Below are 22,769 nucleotides of genomic sequence, written 5' to 3' on the forward strand. Positions count from 1 at the left end.
CCTGACAAAACCCTGACACTTCTATGACTTAATCCAGGTAGATCTGCTCGAGACAGACCACTGGCACTACCTACACAGTGAATGAAGTACAAGTCCCAAACTGTTGTGAGAACATACTCTGGTACTAATTCTCTCAACAACCCTGTCAGACTTGAATAGTTTTCCATAGAAAAATATGATCATCGGATTATCCAAATGCAGGTGAAATTTTTAAAACTCCATAAAACTTCATATTAAAAAATAGAATCGTAAGTTATGGCATAAAATGAAGGAGCCCTGAATTACATATAAGCAAAATCCTGTATGTAATTGTTAACCTCAATCTCTCGGTACCATAATGTGGTATTCAATAAATCATTCTTAACGTGATATGTGTGAAGTGTGTCACTTTTAAAAATATTTAAGATTTAGTAGACTTTACATAGTGGTGCAAAATTATTAGCCTAAATTTTCCCATCGTTTTCCAACTATGCATCCTAAACGAAGGTCTTCTTTGGATGAGATAAGAAAGGATACTGGACATCTTTTATAAGAATTACATATAAATGTACAACCTACAACTTGTCAAGAGGAACCAAATTCCCGCCCCTTTCTAACTCCAGACAAATAGACAATTAAAAAGCCCAAATTCAGACAACAAAGAACATAGACTGAGATTTTATTGGTACAGCATAAAAACTCTTCCTTACTACATAAACTTAGTAGTTTGGCCCTCTTAACATTACAAAAATTCAAGACGGGCATGTATTTGCCCATGCAATTCTTTCGTGTTCTCTCTCTCTCTCTCTCTCTCTCTCTCTCTCTCTCTCTCTCTCTCTCTCTCTCTACAGCTGATTAGCAACAAGAAATGTCTTTCCCGCTTGCCTTACCAATGCAATGCCTACAGCCCACCCATCTGCAAATCAAATGTGCATTTCATGCAGCTCTATAGATCCCATGGGTGCAAGTGGCAACATCCCTGAAAAGCATGCATGACCGGCTCACGACTTTTCTCCTCTCCCTTGCCTTTGCAAATGGGCTGTGAAACTAGACTAGGTCTCCCCTCTTGATCTGATCAGGGGTCAGGTTGATTATCAAATCGGAACCACTGGAGAAATAGATTTACAATGGTCCTCTGAAGGACGAACGAAGGAAGCTGGGCTCCTGATGGTAACGTGTCTCTCTCTCTCTCTCTCTCTCTCTCTCTCTCTCTCTCTCTCTCTCTCTCTCTCTCTCTCTCTCTCTCTCTCTCCTCTCTCTCTCTCTCTCTCTCTCTCTCTCTCTCTCTCTCTCTCTCTCTCTCTCTCTCTCTCTCTCTCTCTGCCAGCTTGTGGCATCACAGTTTCTGTGTGTGTACTGTAGTTCTTATTCCAGGGGACACTAATGAGTTTTAAATGGTGTTAAATACCATCCCTGCAGTCGTAAGTGCTTCACTGGGATTTTTTACTGGAGAAAAGAACTCCTGTAATTTGAAACTACTTTGTTTTCTTCAGTCAAAGCTGTTAGCGAAAACACTGACCTGTGGAAATCGGCAGAGGTTTCCGCCCCTTCCTGGCTGCCATTAGCCTTCACTTATTTTCTAACTTTTTCCCCCCTTGTGGCATTGCCCTTCCATACTTCCCATCCCCCAAATGGCAGCCAGCAGAGAAACAGCATTAAGCTGTCCAGGCTCCTCTAACCCACCCCCACCCCCTTTCCTCTCCCTGGCTCCACTCTCCTACAAAGCCTTGGCTACCATTAAAGAAAATTCTCCAACAACGTGTCAATTTTATATTGGCCACAAAGACAACTTCTGTTGGGGGAGGGGGAGGAAAGAGGGACTGGAGCTTGGCTGTCCCTTTTCACAGACTGGGATCTTTGTGGAGATCAGAAAACATTTCCTGCATAAGAAATCAACACACTCTCTGGTTTCAGGGCTGGGGGACAAGCAAGAATATGTACTGACTCTGTCCTCCCACAAACGGAGCATAGCTATTAACCTTCTGAGCAAAAGTCATTTTTCTCAAAATGTGTCATGCTTTCTTGCATGATTAAAAATAATCCACAATCTCAAACCTCCTGCTAGCTCCCTCTCTGAGGACAGGCAAAAGCTACAAGTCACTGATACTTGAGATTCTTCCTTTTGCATTTCCATTGTACTGTTTTCCCCCCAATTAGCTCATTTCTGAGCCGTTCTCCCACCGCCCTCCCCCCTCTTTCTCTGCATGTGTCACCAAAGGGAAAGAAAGCAGCAAGACCTTCCAGAGGGAACTCGGCTTACATAAAATCTGTGTGTGCTTTAACTCCCACAAGCCCCTCCCTTCTTTCTGCTGTTGACTTCAGGGGCACAAAAGCCGGGGACTCTGACTCCCAGAGTCGTCCTCTTAACTGGCCAAGGAGAGTGCATAGGATTTGTTGTACAAAATACTCCACCCAAAAGTAAAGACCTGGCTAGGACTGGTCTCTCATGACTGCAGTGACAGGCAGTCTATACAGGGTCTATACAGGGTTTCTGCTGAGTGCTTCCTGGGGTCAGGGCAAGAGAGAGGATAAGACCAAGGAGAAAGAAAGAGAGGTGGGCATTGGCTGGACATGTTCAGAAAGAAGTCTACTTATCCATTTCACGCTTGGAGCATTATAGATTTCCTGGCCTGCTGAATAAAAGCACCGTCCCCTCCACCTCCCCCTTACCAACCCCCAGCACAACCGGAGGTCTCATTTCTATCTCCCTCCTCTCTTGAATATTCTACCCATACTTCTGCAGCGCATTGCTAAACCGACCATCTCCTCTGCTTGCCTCTGAGGTCCAGAAGGCTGAAAGTCACTTAAGAGCCCTTCAACAGGGAAGACCACAAATCAAGTCATTTCAAAGTTGACAGAATGAAAAAGCAACAGAGTAGGCTTAAGTGGTGAACCAGAAAGGGTTACTTTCATGCAAAGCCTCCCAGCAACCCCAGCACCCATTCCCCCCTGCCTCTGGGCACTTACCTTCTTTGGGTGGTCTTTTGGCCTCCCTGGTCAGATTGCAGACTTGAGTAGTTTGCAGTTCCTGAGTCAGGCAACCTTCTGTCTGCTCATTCAGGGGCAACACGACGTTATTCAACAAAACCAGGGACTGGTCATCGATCCCCCACTCTCCCAAGTGCTGAGGGCAGGTGCATTTTGTATACATGACTCCACAAGACTCTGTTCTCCCATTTTCTGATTTTAAGCAGCTTTCTAACCAAGTGCATAAGACATGACAACCAAACTGGCTAGGGCTCACCTTGTTCAGTACCAAAAACTCAAAAAAAGACTTCTGATCCTCTTCGCCCTTTTTCTGTAATCCTGGGAAATCGCTTGGAAATACCCGGCGAATCTGAATAAAATTCTTATCGTACTGTAGAAAAACAAAAGCATTCTTGGAACTGCAAAGTTGCATTATGGAATGGTTCTTTCTCAAGAGATCCTTTATTTTTTCATGGGAAAAATGATCGAACTGATAAGCCAGGAGGGAAAAGTTAGAGCAGCTAAGGTCCTTTTTGGAAAATTTCAGGTAAATGCTGTATTTGGTTGGGTCTGGATTTTCCAACGTCCAAGTGCAGTTGGTAAAGTTTTTGGGAAACATTTCACTTACAGAATAGGATCCATAAATGACTCCCTTCACCAAAGTTGAACACCAGAAGTCTTGGGCAGCATTAAATCCAAACATAACCAGGAGATAGGTGGAAAATATATAAATCAGCAGGTTACGAACAGCCTTCATCCTATGTCATTTGGCCTGTAAGGATGTTAAAGGAAGTGAGTCGCAAGCAGAAGACCACAGGCATTGAAAAAAATAAAACCCTCCCAATATCGCTGCCAGCTGTTTTCAAGAATTCCGTGTTAAAAAAAAAAAAAAAAGCCCGTTTTTAAAAGAAGGGCAGGTGATTTTTTATTTTATAACGCCAGGAAATTACCAGTTGCTGTGTGAACAGCGCCCTCACGTGGTTGCCGGTGATGGACAAGTTCTCAACATTCAATTTAAAAATAACATTTAATAGATTATTAATAGTTATGTCCTAATTCATCCACCAGGATTTCCTGCACATCCATTTATCATTCTATCAAGTGAAGCGGGGAAACAGGTTTTTTTTTTTCTTTTCCCCCCTTCTGAGTAGCAATAACCTGCACGTTAATTGCTGAGCTATTGACTCGAGCGCCACAACCTTCCCTCTCCCTCCGTCTTCTGCCTGCGGTAAACAGCACCACAGAAAATCTAACCTGGTAATCTGGAAGCAGCTGTCATGGAATTATTCCTATTCTGTGGATTGTTGGGAAGTAACCGTGGTAAATTATAGCCACGGCTTTAAAAGCGTAGACCATCATTGGTTCCAGATGGAGCACCGTCTCCACGATGCCCCTACTCGCCTTTGCAGGGGCCACCGGGTGAACTGGTGAAACATTCCTGTGCAAAAAAACGTGGGCATTCGCGGGGACCCATCGGGTTTTACAGTCATCGTCTGGGAAAGGGCGTAGATGGGTGGATATACAGGAAAGACCTGGTGTTCAGCATCAACACTAAGTACAAGATTCCAGGCAGTCCTTTCATAGGGCAAGCCCTCCTGGGATGCATAAAGTGGATGACTGTATTAGTATCTGTATCCAAAGGCAATGTCTGGGGGGGGGACCCCCAGAACTGCAGTCACTGAGCTTGCCTGGTCTTTTTTTCCCCTCTAAATTATGGTTGTTTTAATAAGAGTTACACAGAGTAGATGAAAAATATTAGCATTGTTTTGGCTCGCCGGCTGATTTCAGTTCCTGAATTCCTGCCTTTCAAACAAGTGCTCCAGATTGTTCTTTTTAATTTATTTTTGCCCTAGCCTTGCCAAACTAAACCACCCTTGATTATATTTACCTCTATAAGTTGTTATCCCAAAATACCTTGAATTTTTTTTTCATCTTTAACCTTTAGGAAGTTATTTCTCAGAAAAAAAAAAAAAGACAATGCTTTTTTTTTGTTGCTGTTGTTGCTGCTGCTGTCCAGCCTTTAAGCTGATAAAAGTAATATCAAGTTCATTTTAAAAGGCTTTAGGCTGAAGTCTCCTCCACCATGCTGTACACAGAGACACACAGACAGACAGACAGACAGATAGTTAAGAGTTTTCATGCCTTCTCTGTCTGGTCCTCTTTGAACTAAAGCATAAAACCTTCTTCTTTGCCATTGCATAACCAACACATGCACTCCCAATCCAGTGACCAAAGTCCCTGGACAGATCTTCATTTTACAGAGTACGATTCAAACATTATGCCTTGACAGAGGCCAAAACAGCCCCAACTGTAAATCTCTATATGGCAGTAGTTTAAAATAAACCCGATTCTGATAAGACTATCAGAATAGCGTTTTCCCGTTCAAACACACAGCTTTTCCCAGTAAGGCTTTTTCTAGTTGAAGAAAAAAATAAAGGTAATGATCTTTTAGAGGTTAAGTGTGTTTTTAAAAAAAAATAGAAACAATCTCGTGTGTGTGTGTGTGTGTGTGTGTGTGTGTGTGTGTGTGTGTGTGTGTGTGTGCACGCTGTAGCACTTTGCAGGCAATGCAGGTCTGCGCAGTGTTCTTCAGGATAGAGTGTAGGCGTTGAAAGCCGATGTGACAGTAAGTGTCTAAATTAGGAATTCCAACCATGAAAGGGGGCTTCATTTTATAATCAGGAACTCAAAAGGAGGTCGTATTTCTTTTCCTTATAAAAAAAAATCGGTATTTCTGCTTCCATTTATTGGACAGTGAATGCCTGCAATAGTGTGCTTATCAGTGATTAGAAGACAGGGGAATAGCTGATTTCACATCTCTCTTGGGCAGGCAACCCTTCATGCAACACTCTTTATTTTTAACCATTCTTGGTGTACGAAGTCTTGTTTGTTTCTAAATAATAAGAAATATGAATCATTGAACTGCCCCCCCATCCCCACTGCAGGGCCTGCTCAAACAAGCGTATATCTGTCTAAGGAAAAATAAGGGCCAGAGGTTGGCTAAGGGATGGTCACTGAGGACTCCGGGATGTTGTATTTATTTATTTATTTGGCTCTTGCTGAGAGGCAAACCAGCACTGAGTTTAGCTATTCTCAAACTGATCTTCTGGGTGACACTTTAGTTTAGCCGAACATAGACGGCGCCATCACTCCACTGATTTTTTTTCCCCCAATAGAAGACCCAATCCTACAAACTTCCTTTTAACCTACCCCCTTCCGCCCCCGCTAAAATTACCTCAATCACGCACGAGTTGCTAGATTTTCTGGGTCTCTCTCCCTATTCCTTCCCATACAGCACACCTCTTCAAAAACAGACTTCTCTTAACTTTTCAACTGCGGCGTTTTAGGAAGCCAGAATCTCTCTCCATCCGCCAGCAACAGCCATCCCCCAAAACTAAGCCCGAGCTTTTCCGGGGCGACCCCCCAAGAAGACAGAGGTGACCCCTAGGCCCCTTTTCTTACCTTCCACTCTGAAAGCTCCGGGAGGCTCTTGATCTAAGACACCACCAGCACAGGCACACGTCCCAACAACAGTGATGGAGAGACTCCCCTTCGGTCCCAATCACCGTTGCCCATTTTTACCCCCCGGGCTCAGCTTCAAATATCAAGATTTATGATTGGAAAAAATAATGCATGCATACAAAAAGCAAAAAAAAAAAAAAAAAGGAAAAATAATGGGGGGGGGGCTGGTATCCAGCGGCAAGAGCCTTGCGCCCTATCCAAGTGAATGAAGCCTTCAAAGGGAGAGGCGGGGAGAGGCCCCCTGAAGGGAGACTCCACAGAAACACCAAACAGAAAAATGGAAGTGGATTAAGAGCGCAGATGTGTTTTCCCAAACCCACCACCCCCCCCGCAACAAACGGATTGGCCAAGAAGCCAAGAAAGCGCTGAGAAGTGGCCGGCGGCGGTGGCTGGGGCGGCGGGTTGGGCGGCGGGTTGGTGGCAGGAGTGCTCCCGGCCAGTGGCGAGGCTGGAGCAGGAGCCGTTTGCTTGGTGCGCCCTCCTCCCCGGCCCTCCTCCCTGCCAGGTACTGATGGACGGAGCGCGGCTGAGGAGCTGGGGGTAAAATCCTGGGCTGGCGACGTCGGGAAGCTGTTTGAATGCCGGGCGAGGAGGGAGGCGCGCGAGGGCGCGAGATAGTAAAGCTGTGTGGCGGGCGTGCGCGCCGGCGCGCGGCGCTCGCTCTCCCCGGGACTGCGCGCGAAGGGGGCCCGCGCGTTCCTCGGCGCGCACCCGCCGCTCGGTCACCCCCCCGCGCGCGCGTGCTCGTGGGTGCGCGCGTTACCGGCAGAGCGCTGCGCCCGGACTGGAGTCCGGTCTCCCCCGTGGCGGACGAGCTAGCGGGCGGGCGGGCGGGCGAGCGGGCGGGCGGGCGGGCGGGCGGGCTCAGGCTCCGCGGGGCTCCGGCCGAGCCCGCGCCCCGCTACTCAAACCCAAGCACGTCTGGCCAAGAGATCTTTTCTGCGCCTGGGAGGTTTTCGCTTCCTCAGTTCCCACCGCTGAGGCTGGTGGCTACCAAGTGTAGGAGAAAGTCCCCACGAGGAGAGGCAGGGGGGCGCGGAGACGGGCAGGCGACTCGGAGGGGTAGGAAGTAAACGCTGGACTCGATCATCTGTCTCCTTCTGCCTTTCAGAGCGGACCTGCCGCAGTGGGAGAGCTGTCATTTCAGCACCGGGATTTAGCATTGATCCAGTCAGCAGCCTAGGGGCCAGGTCCCAGCTCCCACTGACTGCTCTTTGCCTCAGGCTGGAGGCTGGAACTATAGTTGTTAGTTTTTTTTTTTTTGTTTTTTTGCTTTTTGATTTTTTTTTAAATCACAGCCAGACTACAATTAACGTCTTATTTGTTCTGGCACCAAAGAGACTTTGCCAGAACCGCTGAGCAGGCTACCGAGATCAGTCGTCCTGAACTGCTCTCTGCATGGCGATGGGACAATAGTGCTGGTTCTAAACTTTTGATTCGTTCTGGCTTCTTAATGCATTTATTCCTTGTCAAGTTTTCCCTCGTAGCAAGTTCGGGTAAGTGATGAAAAGAAATGAAGAAAAGCTACCTTTGTTGTCCTTTGCGAGGGGGTGGGGGTGGGGTGGAGGATAAATTTCTACACACCGCCTCCACCGTTTTATTTACTTATTGTTTGTTTTACCTCCTGTACAGACGTCTGAAGATGCATCAGACAGACTTCACTTGCACACGCAGGTCATTCGCCTGCTAGTTTTGTCTCTACTTGTATACGCGCGGTTGGTGGTTTGCAAAAGGAGTGTTTGAATAGTGTGCTTATGTGGTGGGAGGAGACAAACAGGCAAGGCATTTGAGCTGAGTCTTCCTAAGGGCGAGTTGCCTGAGCAGCAGGTGAAGTTGAATGAAGCAATTTTCCGTCAATTGCTTTACTCTCTCATTTGCATTTTTTGTTCCTCTTCTTGTTCCTCTCCCCCGGGGCCATTGCATAGCCAAGAACATGATTTTCAAAAGAAGGCTACCATGAAAACAAGAAGGTGCTGATGGTCTTTTATGCACCAGGATTGTTTGTAATATTAAAATTGGCTCTTTGGCTCTTTCCGTCTTAATGCATATTAATAGAATGACCCTCTTCAAGGCTTTTCTCTTTTAGGACAAGCATTGAAGCAGCAACCTGTAAAGGAAACAGTTAATCAGTCTCCAGCAGGCTGCAACAATGTTCCCAGGAACAAATCACCAGGGAAAGCAGCCTGGGTGGCATTTGGGTTTTGTGTCATTTCTGGTCCATTACAATGCTTTTATTCATTTAAGGGATTGTGAAAAGAAAATGGTCTCATATGTCAAACGCGAAATCCTAAATACTGTGTATATAGGGAGCACATTTTCTTATATGTATTTAAAAAAAACGCAGACTATTCTGCAGTGTAAAAGAGGAAAATGTTTTGTTTATTTCAACTTTCCAGATAACAGTGGTCATAATACTTGCAAGACATTTGGGTAAATCTGTTATTTGACCCAGAGCAAAAAAAGAAGAAAAGAGCACAAATAAATGTGCCATAAAAATGCAGAAAAAGGAAAAAGCTTCGCATGGCATATACATACAGAGATAAAATAATGTGGGGTTAGTTATAATTCTCGCTCAGCAGTGTCTTCTCCAGTTATCATTTAGCAGTGTGATCTCGATGTTTCTTAGAAATCCCTGAAGTCATAGCAGCATGGAGTAAGAATAACAGCCTGGGGGGACAATTTTAAAAGGCTTAATCCTTAATGGAAAGGAGCACTCTCTTTCAGGATCATTTTAATTCGAGTAGAATGCAGGGCTGGGTCAGAAAGGAAAGCCACACTTAATAAAACGCTTCACCCTTCACACCAGTTCCCATAACCTTCATAAATTGCAGGCTACTGAGCTGCTCTGATGATGGTCCTGCTGAGGTATATTTAGAGCAGATGATTTGTAGATGATAAATATGCCAAGCTAGACACGCAGCCGCAGTAACCCGGGGCTCATCTGACTTCCTCAGGGGGTCACAATCGAGAAAAACAAGAGGAACTATAGAAGGAGAAACTGGTCTCTGGACCCTGACAACACAGTCCAAAGCCAACCCAAGAAGGCATTACTTTGTTTTTGCGCCTGCATGGTGTTCCGTGGGAAAGCTTGGCTGTCATTGATTCAGTAACAAAAAGCAAACCAGGGTACACCGTGAACTCTGTGTCTTCAGATGATAATTACCAGCTTTTACTATCTAGTTCACACGTGCCTATGTATATTCCTGTATATGTCCCACATTTCCCACATGTCTGTTATACATGCATGTTTATACATGCATACATACACTTTTTCCTAACCTGTATACATGAATATGTGTGTGTGTGTGTTTGTGTGTGTGTGTGTGTAATTTATACATGTATTTTATCCGGCCATGTTGTAAATATACCTTTTCGATATCCCTGTTGACTTTCAAAAGGAATGTTGAGAAATCAGTGCTAACATATTCAAGTCTAAACTATTATTTTTATAGCATCACCATAGTTCAACTTGGTCAGGGTTATCTAAAGTTGAACATCTTCACAATACATCCCCTATAATTTATCTGTTCCATTAAGATCACTCCAAGAAAATACTTCCATGCATAGTATATTTAAATTTACCTTTTCACCCAACTTGAAACTTTCTACATTTGATAAATAACCCCACTCTCCTATATTATTGCTTATAATCCTGTGTCTTCTGCACAGCTCTCACCAAATAAGAAGAATATGGTTCTAGAATGCATGTGATCCATTTTAAAGTATTTCTTTTACTTGTTTTATATGCTTGTACCATCTGCATTTATGTCTGTGCACCACTGGCATGCAGGAATCCTTAGAGGTCAGAAGAGACATTGCATCCCCTAGAAATGGAATTACAGATGTTCATAAGCGGCCAAGTGAGTGGTGGGAACCAAGCCTGGATCCCTCCCTCACAGGGTCAGTTAATGCTCTTAACCATGGAGCTACAGTTTTACCAAAAGCTTCCTCTTATCCTCCCACATAGTCTTTTGGATAATATATAGTGCCATATTCTATATTTTATAGCTTATCACTATTAGTAAGATTTTTAAAAGCAGACATTATGCATAGTTTATTCTTTGTTCATACCACACTATTTTTTTTTTTAGCCATAAGTGTCTTTAGTGTTGCATGCACAAGATTTGGAAATGAATCTCTTCCTCTGCCTTCTCCTTCTCTGTTTCCTTCTCCTGTCTAGTATCTTCAGAGATAAAAACTCTAAACACATTATTTGCTGAAAGCATTATTTGTTTAAATAGTCAAATGATGAAATGTTAAAATATTACAAGATTGCACGGCTATGCTAAAAATGAATGTTTATCACCAACAGACCAGTTTACCTCTCCTCCTCATTGTTTTTCTTAAATTATTTTTTCTTTAATAGCAAAGTGTCTGAGTAACCAAGCGAAAGTCAGTCTCTCTATCAATATTGGTCCTTTTTCTTCTCAGACATTCCTGAAAAGAAAGACCAGGATGAAGCAGTGAACTTAGCTGGGGTTAGGGAGGCAGGAGAGGCACCAAGAGAACTCTCCTGTTAGTACAGCCAAGTATCATCCCACTGGATGTTAGGATCAACTGGAGTTTAATTAGCCACTGCTTCCTTGAATCATCTGCCAGTTTTATTACTGTTTCCCAGCATAATGACACAAGAAGTTTCAATAGCCGGTAGTCATTGCCTGTCAATTTCTAGTCTCATTCATTGCATTCGGGGAGCACTTCCTGTCACATAGATGTATTGCAGAAGTAACTTGGAAAATGGGGACTTTAAATGCTCAGAATCCAAGCTTTCAGTGATATGGGAACTTAACCCCAAATTATTCTGTCAGTTACTCTTCTGTTTCTGTTTTATCTTTGGTTTGGTTTGGTATGAAGTTATTGTAATTATGACCTTACCATTCTTCATCTCTGCAAGTTTAATTCACTACAAGTAAGGTGTTTCATTTTAACCATGAATTGGACATGAATTACTTACCTGTTTATGAACATGAAGCTGTGGCCTCTCTTTAGAACTTACTTTATAGGAAAGGGAATGAAATGAATGAGTGTTATTTTTTCTAATATTTTCTAAGTAAAGAAATGTGTCTGTCATTCAAGTTTTCTTAGTGAGCTGTGAACAAAGAGCTAGTCTCTCCAGACAAAGCACCAGTGACAGGAAACATAAAAGTCTCAGCCAAGTCTAGCCTTGTGGACCAATGTATTTTACTAAGGTGATGTGGAAAAGAGGAGACGTACAAGAGCAGAGGTGACTTAGAAAAAAAAAAGCTTTGCCCCAAAGCCCATGCCTTAAGGAGGAAGCTGATCATTGTCTGACTCACTGCTGGATCTTCACGGATCTCTTGTGGAAGTTGCCCTCCCCTGCACCTGCTTACCTCGTTAATCAGCAGGAGGAAGGATCTTGTCAATCTGTAATTTTCTCTCTTTCTTGGAAGAAATTATAGAATAAGAGTTATTGCATCACACTCAATAATTACACAGCTATTACAGACGAGAAATAAGCAATAAGAAATAAGGGCAGAGGCAGAACAATATTGTTAGTAATCTAGATTGTATATATGTTTGTCTACAGCTAACAGTGTTTAACACAGTGAGAGGAAAAGGGCTTCATTTCTATTTACGGTATATGTATGACAACAATAATGATGATAACTAATGTATTTTCAATAAATAAAATATTCTGAAAAAAATTAAAATGTCAGTTTACAGTCTCTGATAATAATTCATTGTAAATTCAGCCCATGGGACCCTAAGGGAGGAGCTACTGTCACACTTTAAAGCTACGCCTGAAGATGTCCTTTAAATCTCATGACTAGCATTCATCCCCAGAGGCCACATAGTTGAAGAAGAAAACCGACTCCCAAAAGTTGTCATCTAATTTCTACATATGCACCATGGTTGCCTATACACACATGCACACAAACAGTCACACACGCACATACATGCACATGATAAACTTTAAAACATATGAGTAATAATATATTCATGGTCTAAGCTCTTTTGTATGAGTAAAGAATGTAAATTCAGCATGCCTATCCAATATACGCTAACTTCCACTTTGAAGTCCCCACCTTTCCCCTAGTAACCTTTGTCCCCCTAAGCAGTTTTACTTACTCTCATTACCCTTACATGATTCTATGTTTTTCTATTTCTCGAATGGATTTAATTCACTTAATATGACTTCCCAAGTTGCAACCACTTTCCTACAAGTGGCACTATTTTCTTCTTCATAGCTGCTAAAAATTTTGATTATGCAAGTATAACACACTTTCCTTATCTACTCCTTTGTTATTGGACATCATAGCTGGTCCCACAATTTTGGTGTTGTGAATAATACCATAAATGAAAATTAAAGTGCAGGGATCCCTGTGATGTGGTGACTAGTCCTTTGGGTAAAAAGTCAGAACTGATGGGTGGAAGATGGATAGGGGACATTATTCTTGCTGCTATTTCTTGCCATTTCGTCTTGGGATTGTACTACATGGATTTCCTCAGCTGTTTTACATCCACACGAGAGGCCTGCACATTTCCCCACTTTTCTACATCTTCGCCTGCATTGCCAGTATTATTGTGATATCAAAGCCAATATACAATCAATAAATAAAACTATACAGTGGTCACACTAGGCTAGGACTCAGATCAGTGCCTTGGTCAACCATCAACAAAGAAGGTTCCTCGTGCTATACATGAGAACCAACCAAGGGACCTACAAAAACACAACATGCAAAGAGTGAGAGATTTGGAAACACTCAGTCCTAAATGGAATGTCTTCATCAGATCCTTTTCTTGAGGGTTCAAGGAGTTATGCTGAAAAGGAGGCAGAAAGACTGTAAGAGAGAAGGGATGGATGACAAGGAAGCATTGTCTTCCAGACACAACGGGGCCCATGCATAATTGAATTCACAGTGACTGTGGCAGCAGGCACAAGTTGCATACCAGATGTGGCCCCAGTGCTGGCAGGGGGAAGTAGACATGGCTCCAATCCCTACCTAAAAGCTATCTAAAATTACCACCTTCTTGCAAAGGAAAAGCATTTTAATTTTTCCAATAGAGTCTCGCTGGGTATATTAACTGTATTTCAAACAGGTCCCACACTCAGCAATAAATGCCCAAGATCACCAATACAAAATAGAGTTGGACTGGCTGGTTTTGTGTGTCAACATGACACAAGCTAGAGTCATCAAAAGAAGAAGGAGCCTCAGTTGAGGAAATACCTCTATGAGATCCAGGTGTAGGGCATTTTCTCAATTAGTGATCAATGGGGTGGGCCCAGCCCATGGTGGATGGTGCCATCCCTTGACTGGGGATCCTGGCTTCTATAGGAAGCAAGCCAGTAGCCAGCACCCTTCTGTGGCCTCTGCATCAGCTCCTGCCTCCAGGATCCTGCCCTGTCTGAGTTCCTGTCCTGACTTCCTTCAGTAATGAACAGCAATGTGGAAGCAGAAGCCAAATAAATCCTTTCCTCCTCAACTTGCCTTTTGGTCATGGTGTTTAGTCACAGCAATCGAAACTCTAACTGAGACAGGACTCAGTTATTTTGTAGAATTTTTCTCTCATTTGCAGGTATATTAAAGTTTCTGGTTTTGAGGTTTTATGGAGTTTGTTCTCTCTCTCTCTCTCTCTCTCTCTCTGTGTGTGTGTGTGTTTGTGTGTGTGTGTGTGTGTGTGTGTGTGTGTGTGTGTGCTATTCTAACTGGTTTGTTTTTTCTGTTGTTGTTTGCCTTTTTGTTTTCTAAAGAGAGAGGGAGGAAAAAAGGACATGAAGAAAATGGTGAGGAACCTGGAAAGAATGTCTGAAAGGATATTTTTTGTTTTTGTTTCAATTAAGAAAAAATAAAATAGATTAATACCCCTGATTAACACAGAGGCAAAAATCCTCGATGTTCTGCAAACTCAAGATGAATAAGAAATATTCATTCATCATACCAAAAAATATGGAAAGGCAGACAAAATCCAACATCCATCCATGATAAAAGCCCAGAGGAGACTAAGAAAAATGGGAACAAGCTTCTACATCATGAAGGCTGCACGCCAAAGCTATAGTCAATATTGTACTAAGGAAGGTAATTTCTCAGTATTGCTACTATCCATTTTTTTCTCCCACACCCCTACTATCCACTTTTTTAATTGGATATTTTTTATTTACATTTCAAATGTTCTTCCTTTTCCCGGTTTCCTGGACATAAGCCCCCTATCCCATCCCACTCCCCTTCTTCTATAAGGGTGTTTCCCTTCCCACCCCCCCCACATTCCCAGACAGTGGGAGGTCGAGCCTTGGCAGGACCAAGGGCTTCTCCTTCCATTAGTGCCCAACAAGACCATTCTCTGCTACATATACAGCTAGAGTCATGGTTCAGTCCATGTCTAGTCTTTGGGTAGTGGTTTAGTCCCTGGGGGCTCCACTCTTATTCAGCACAGTGCTTGAGAAGGGAGAAGAGAAATGCAAATGAGGATTTTGCCCCTTCCTGAACTCCCTGGATCCCCTTAAGTGGCCTTCAATGTCTGAATCTCATAATCCTCCCACCTCCTGTCAGAAATGGATATTTCTATTTCAAACTTAGAAAATTGTTAATCAGCACCTTAGAAGAAATGGAAACTAGAAGAGAAAAGGCGGCAAATGTCTGGGCTAGATATAATAGTAATCATTCCTCTTATATCCTGGAAACATCTCTCACTTCCACTACAATTTCCAAAAAATGTCAGACTTCTTCAAGCTTGACTTTCCACTCTGTATTCTCATCTACTCCTACACAGAAGTCCTCTCTAGTCTTAGTCCTCTCCCATTCAGACCAATTTTTCCACCACCATCAATAAGAGGAATGTCGGTTAAAACTGGAAAGCTGTGTCTGTCAGCTACAAAGTAACAAAAGTAATGAGATGCCAAAAGGGTTGGAAATTACCACAATAAAACTATTTTCTAACTTGCAAGGTCCTTTCTTATAGACCATTTCTTGGCTAAGCTGACTATCATTGGTTTAGCAGTCCTATAGAGACGCACATCTAAATTTGATTATAAGGCGATCCTCTGAGTAGCTCAGAAGTAGTCCTGAGGTAAGTCTTGAGAAAACTGCCAGAAGGCTAACATCTGGGTTGCAGCTATAGAGGAGGCTTGGAGCTAAGCTATGTAGCAAAGAGGATCCTGGATTCCTGATGTACAAAAACTAAAAGAAACCAAATATTTGTTTATAATTGCTATATTTGGGGATTATCTGCTATGCGCCATTAGATAGCTAATGTGCACTCCATGAATTCAATGCCCATGATTATAATAAATAACATAGCAATTTTCACCAAAGTATAATAAAACTTTCCTAGCTAGCTGGAGATTAGACTATGCAGCAGCCCTCTCTGATCAAGGGCACATGCAGCTGAGCCCCCACAGACAATCTGATACCCCTGTGTATCACCAGGCTCAAATGGCCTCACCACACTAGTCGTGGACTATTCAATGTTTTTTTTTCTGGTAGGATTGGGGCATGGGGTATGCATTTTACAATGAAAGTATATTCTTTAATTATAATTGAAATCTTTTCTTAAATCTTCAGAGAGAGTGGTCCCCAGCTCCGAAAAAAAGAAAAGAAAAAAATGTTCAGAGAGAGAAAACATATCATCTTGTGAGAATTCCTTCTACTTCCAAAGTAGAATTATTCATTTTACTGTGTCTTCATGCTTTTTCTTCCTGTGTTCAGGAAGATGGTTGCACATATCTCCAAAGTCATCCTTCCACAAGTAACTTGAGCCTTACTTTTTAAGAATTTATTTTATTTTTATTATATTTATTCACTTGGGAAGGAGGGGTGCACTCTTGTGTGCAAGTGAAGGTCAGAGGACAGCCCTGAGGGAATCCATGCTCTCATTCTGCCCTGTGGGTCCCAGGGATCAAGCACAGGTCATCCAGCTTGGTGGAAACCAGCTGCATACTTGATGAGCTGTCTCAGTTCACAGTCCTATTGACTTTCATACCAATAGATTTCCAGTTGTTTTCATCGATTTACACATTTTATATAACTAATAATCATCTTAAACCTTCAAAGCAAAAATCTGTATTTCACATTTCCTTTTTAAAAAAAATGACTCTTCCTTAGAACAGTTACCATATTCACTTTACTCTCTCACTTCTCTGAAATTTCTCAATGGACTTTGATTTTGTTCCCATAATTCTACTGGGAAAGTCTTTCCAGGGTCACTAAAGACATTGCTCCAAAGTTCAAGGGTCACTAAAGACATTGTTTCAAAGTTGAATGAGTTTTCCTTGTTTTACACTCTCAGTATTATTTTGAAAGCAGTGGGCTCCAACTTGAAGACTATTTCTATTTTAATTTCTATTTTACCATCTTCCCCTAGGAATAATTTTATTTACTTAACCACTTCCCAGTCTCTTTTGCTAGTCTTTAAGGCATATGACCTTGAAGTGTTAAGCGTTATATCTACTGTCTACACTAGTGGATTAATTACTTTTCTCTTGCTGCGTTAAGATAACATAATCAAAAGTAACTTGTGGAAGAGTTTATTTAGGCTTAATTTTTCATGGAGTGGGAATTCATAGGGTCAGGGGTAGCTTGGAATTCATCAAGAGCCTTAAGTATATAGCAGAAAGAGAGAGAGAGAGAGAGAGAGAGAGAGAGAGAGAGAGAGAGAGAGAGAGAGAGAGAGCGCAAACTGGAAGTAAGGTGAAGCTCTATATGCTCAAAAACTGACCCTATCAACATGCTTACTTCAACAAGACCTAAAGCTTGGCTAACATTGCCACCAACCTGAGACCAAATGCTCGGACATCTGCCTGAGCTCATGGAGGACATTTCTCACTCAAACCACAGCATTCTAACCCCTGGCTCCCATAAGCTTATGTCCAAAATGCAACACAGAAAGCATTTAGTCCAATGCCAAAAGCCCACACAATCTTAGCAGTTTTAAAAACGTTTAAAAATCAAAAGCCAGTGTCTCTAACTCTTTTGCCTGCACTTAAGATCCTTTGCCTCATCCAGCCTTGATATGAGGGTTTTTAACATGTTATGCCATGCTTGGTTGATATCCATGGAGGCCTGCTCTTTTCTGGAGGGAAATGAAGAAGCAGTGGATGTGGGGAGAAGGGAGAGGAGGGTGGGGGAGGACACAATGGGAGGAGTGGAGGGAGGGGAACTGCCTGCTCTCAGAATATAATATATGAAAGAAGGAAGAAAGAAAGAATGAAAAAAGAAAGGAAGGAAGGAAGGAAGGAAGGAAGGAAGGAAGGAAGGAAGGGAGAAGTAGAAGTCAAAAACCCAGAGCCTGCTATATCTGAGTTACCTATCTCCTCTGAGAAAGGGAGTGTAATAATTTTAACCCTTTGTAAAATGAATTACATACTTCCAACATATATTAGCACAGAATATGCATTACTATTACAAAAGAGAAGAAACAGGGCACAGCGAAGTGTAGTGGACTAGAGATGAAAAGCTAACAGGACATATACCATGTCCTGTAGCTACTTAAGGGTTTTGATTGTTCCTCCCTCTGCCTTTGCAGTCTGAAACAGAGATTTTCATTGGGTTGCTCCTACCCAGTATGCAGCCCTCTTTTTCAGATATTCCATGACTCTTGAACCTCCACCCTCTTGGGGTCTCCACTGAACTCCACGCTTCAGTTTTACAGTTTGATGAAATGACCTCTTGAGACCTCTTGCCCTCTGAACGCCTTCGTGCAGGGACACCAGTTCCACACACTGCCTGACCTCAGAAGTTCCCTAAAACAGCAATAAAATAATCTATAACCACCCCCACCCCCACCCCCAGCTTTTGCATTCCATTTTCTTCGAAAGCCAGAATCATACTGAACACATTAGGGAGTTTCTCACTCCAACCATCGCATGTGGTTATCTAATCTATTTATTAATGTTAAACACTATGACAAGAATATTTATATACAGGCATGCATTCCTGTAAAGAGACGCTAGCGCGCACATTTCTTCAGCCAACTTCTCCCCTCTAAGTTCTTGATGTTTAAATGGTAAGTTAATTAATGTCTCTTCTAAAGATGAATCACAGCTGTATTAGATTTAGGAAAAGAAGCAAAACTCACTCCTTAAAAGAAATGGGTTCCTGCTAAGTCTGAACCCCCAGTGAACTAGTCTATGGGGGGAGGGCGGCAATGGGGGGAGGGTTGGGAGGGGAACACCCATAAGGAAGGGGAGGGGGGAGGGGGATGTTTGCCTGGAAACCGGGAAAGGGAATAACACTCGAAATGTATATGAGAAATACTCAAGTTAATAAAAAAAAATTTAAAAAAAAATAAAGAAATGGGTTCTTTACTAGATTTTTTTTTTTTTTAAGAAATCACACACCTATTGTGCTGGTTAGTTTTATGTCAACTTGACACAAGCTAATGCCATCTGAGAGGAACCTCAATTAAGAAAATGCTTACATAAGATTGAGCTGCTGGCAAGCCTCTGTGGACTGTTTTAAATTAGTGATCTTGCAGGGGTGGGTCCAGCCCACTGTGGGCGGTGCCATCCCTAAGCCAGTAGCCCTGGGTTCTATTAAACAGCAAGCTGAGCAAGTCAGGGGAAGCAGGTCAGTAAGCAGCACCTCTCCATGGCCTCTGCATCAATTCCTGCCTCTGAGTTCCTGCTCTGTTTGTCTTCCTGCCCTGACTTCCTCCTGTGAAGTACAGTGCTGTGGAAATACACGCCAAACTAATCCATTCCTCCACAATTCGATTTTGCTCATGGTGCTTTACTGCAGCAAAAGACACCCTAACTAAGACAACCTAACTACCTAGCTAGTAGTGAAAATATGTTTACTCCTCAAATATCTTATCAATGATAAGTGTTGTCTATTATGCATGTTTAGAGTTTCTACACTGTTCTTAGATTTTCTTGTTTCAAGAATGTACATTCGATCAAAGTGCTGTTGAAGGCTGGTGGTTAAAAAAAAAAACTTCCTCCCATCTCCCTCTTACCCTTCCCCTCACTTTTCCCCTCCCCCTTCCCCCTCCTTCTCCTGACAGGTGTGTTTTTCCCATCCTCTCTCCTGTTGCCTCTTGCAACAGAGTCAAGGAAGCCCAACTCAGTTCTTTACATAACTCTGCCATATAAACCCAAATCTAATTAGCAATTGTTTTCCTTTTCATTGTTTTATTTCTTCCACATGACATCTACCTGGTGTTCCATATACTTTCTTAATCTACCTCTGATCAGTTATATCCAAGGAGAAAAATGAGTAAATTTGAAACAAATGATTATTTCTCATAAAAACACAGTAAGTTCAAAGTTTTACTTGTAGCCTCTTGCTGGTTCATGTGGAAATTCTAGACAGGTAAGATATGCTAATCAGCTTGATTCCTTGAATGAACGAGTTCTTTATACTAAATATATGAGTATATGGATGTGGATGTGGATATGTGTGTGTGTGTGTGTGTGTGTGGGATATCCTTACTTCAAATATTAGCCATTTATTTTTATCTCAAATATGTGATTTAGGGGGAGTTTTGCTGATGGACTGGCTTGACTTGCAACATGAGAATTTATCTCCAGGAAGGCTTCTTGTATAATTTTCTCTTGGTGTTCCTTGTTGTCTCAAGAATCAATAAAACCTGTAAGACCGGATATGTTAGGATTTCATATGGGCCTGTCCATGAGGCTGCTTGATTTTCTAACATTACTGTGACTGTCTCCCAGTAATAGGGGAAAAGATAAGCCCATATCTTAAAACTGATACAACAGTGCATTTGAAGATATTTATCGGTTAATAAGTTTTCAAAAACTTCGGTAGTGGAGGAGGGGCAAGAACGAAGGGAAGAGGACTATGCTTCTATGTCTTCATTTAATCACTGTTCTCGGTGGGAGAAAGGACACCATTTGTGGTGAAGCCTTCATTTGTTAGTCCACGGAGGGGTACTCTGCCACTTGAAACATTAGCCAGCATCCCATAGTCAACATTGCCTGGATATCTGATTTGCTTCCCACGTCAGTGGCCAACATCAAGTGGGTCAGGCCCTACTACCTGAAAATAACACAAGTAGAACATTTTCTAGATTACAGTGGTAATGTCTAGAAGGCAGCAGCATTGTCTGATGTACCCAGTCATTTCTGACAGTTTCCAGTAAGGCATTTCCTTGCAGGTTACTGACTGGGAGTCTTGTAGTTGTAACAGAATGCTGTTAGTCAACTAACCTATTTGACTTACTTTTGTACAGGAATATGGAAGTGTATGCCAAACATGTTATCATAAGGAGAATACTCATTATCATAGGAAGCATATTCACAGTGCCCTGGATACTCTTCTCTATTGACAGCAGCATCACAAAGTATACTGAGACTTTTAACATGAAGGGATGTTGAATTTGTCAAATGCTTTTTCAGAATCTAATGAGATGATCATGTGATTTTTTCCCTTTGAGTTTGTTTATATGGCGGATTACACTGATAGATTTATTTTTTACATGGAACCATCCCTGCATCCCTGTAATGAAGCCTACTTGATCATGGTGAATGGTTGTCTTGGTGTGTTCTCGGGTTCAGTTTGCTAGAATTTTATTATTGAGTGTTAGTTTCATTGAAAGTCTGGTAGAATTCTACACTAAAGCCATCTGGCCCTGGGCGGTTTTTTGTTTGTTTGTTTTTTGAGAGGTTTTAAATGACTTCTATATCTAAAAGGTACAGAATACCTAGGATACAACCCACAGTTGTAAGGATGCTTCAATTCTACTTAGGAGGGGGAAGAAAATAATCAGAGGAGTGAGAGGAAGGGAAGGATTTGAGACAGATTTGAGCATGAGAGGGGAGGGGGATAGTGGAACAGAATCAGGTGTGGGGAGGGGTACAGGAGAGAGCCCAGATGGCAGCAGAATGAATGGAAATATGTAACCTCAGAAGGTGGGAAGTGGGGTAGAGGATCCTCTAGAAAGTATCAGAGACCTGGGAGGTGAGAGAAGCTTAGGACTCAATGGGAGCGAACTTAGCCAAAATGCCCAACAGCGGGGGGAGAGAACTCAAAGAGTCCACCTCCAGTAGATAGTTGGGGCCACAAGAGGAAAGATGGTGTTACCAACCCACAGTCAAAATTTCTGACCCAGAAGTGTTTCTGTCTAAAAGAACTGCAGGGACAAAGAAGAGAAGAGACTAAGGAAAAAGTGGTCCAGTGAGAGGTCCAACTGGGAATCTGCCTCATGGGGAGATATCAAGGCCTGACAGACACTATTACTGATGCTATGATATGCTTACAGACAGAAGACAAGCATGGCTGTCCTTGGAGAGGTTCAACCAGCTGCTGACTGAGACAGATTGAGATACACTCAATCCTAGGGTTGAACTTGGAACTCCTATGGTTAAACTAGGGGAAGGATAAAAGAAGCAGAAGAAGGTGACCCCATAGGAAGACCAGCAGTTTCAACTGACCCAGACCCCTGGCAACTCCCAGATACTGAGCCACCAACCAGAGAGCATACATAAGCTGGTCTGAGTCCCCAGAAACATGTATAGCAGAAGACTGCCTGGTCCGGCCTCAGTGGGAGATGTATCTAACTCTTGAGAAACTTGAGGCCCTAGGGAGGAAGGAGGCCTGATGGGGGGAGCACCTGCTCAGGGGCAAGGGGGAGGAGGAATGGGATGAGGAATTGTGGAAGAGGGGACAGGGACAGAGCACTGACTGGAATTTAAATAAATAAAATTAAAAAAAAATAAAGATATCAAAATAGGCTTCTGTTGGCTACCATTTTATTTTCTGTAAATTCCCAAATCACACAGGCAATAATTTATTCCATAAGTTTAGATACAAACACCAAATTGGTTAAATACAATTTGAATAAATCAGTATGCTTAAAATGGATATAGCACTTAACATCTCCCTCCCTCCCATCTATTTTAGAAGTTTTTCCAGATTATTAAAAATGTTTCTGAGACACGCCTGGGAAACCAGAAGAGAGTGCACTCTGCATACACATCTCGGACTCCAGAGGAAAACACCAAACGCCATCTGGAACCCTGGTGCACTGAAGCTCCCGGAAACGGCGGCACAGATCTTCCTGGTTGCTGCTGCCGAGGAGAGCTCTTCGGCAGCACCCCGCGAGCAACTTGAGCCTCGGGACCACAGGTAAGACCAACTTTTCTGCTGCAAGAGACCTGCCTGGTGATCTCGGACACACGGAGGCAGAATTCCTCTAGGACCCGGCACTTCCTGTGTTTACCAGAAGTCCCACACCCGCGGATCCCGGCCTGTAGCAGCTCTCTGCTCCCAGACACCGTGGGAGAGTGACCCAACTGCCTGTTCAGGTGGGCACTCCTGAGGCTGCAGAGCGGAAGAGACCACCAACACTGCCCACCCCTGCCCACATCCCTGGCCCAAGAGGAA

At 42.8% G+C, this 22,769-nt stretch overlaps 1 protein-coding gene across 5 annotated transcripts in view; it reads right to left on the reverse strand.

The window, feature by feature from the left end:
* The window catches only part of Adgrb3 (adhesion G protein-coupled receptor B3), a 726,584-nt gene extending 719,833 nt beyond the window's left edge, over positions 1-6,751 (reverse strand). For 4 of the 5 annotated variants that reach the window (XM_087565138.1, XM_087565136.1, XM_087565135.1 and 1 more), the window contains exons 1-2: positions 6,409-6,751; positions 2,947-3,718 (exon numbers count right to left, since the gene is read on the reverse strand). In XM_087565138.1, the coding sequence (XP_087421264.1) occupies positions 2,947-3,703 (757 nt within the window). In that variant the 5' untranslated portion in view covers positions 3,704-3,718; positions 6,409-6,751. 5 annotated transcript variants of the gene reach the window in all.
* Between the last annotated feature and the right edge of the window lie 16,018 nt (positions 6,752-22,769).

Source organism: Rattus norvegicus, chromosome 9 (genome assembly GCF_021556685.1).
Source record: "Rattus norvegicus strain SHRSP/BbbUtx chromosome 9, alternate assembly SHRSP_T2T, whole genome shotgun sequence".
NCBI classification, from domain to species: Eukaryota; Metazoa; Chordata; class Mammalia; order Rodentia; family Muridae; genus Rattus; species Rattus norvegicus.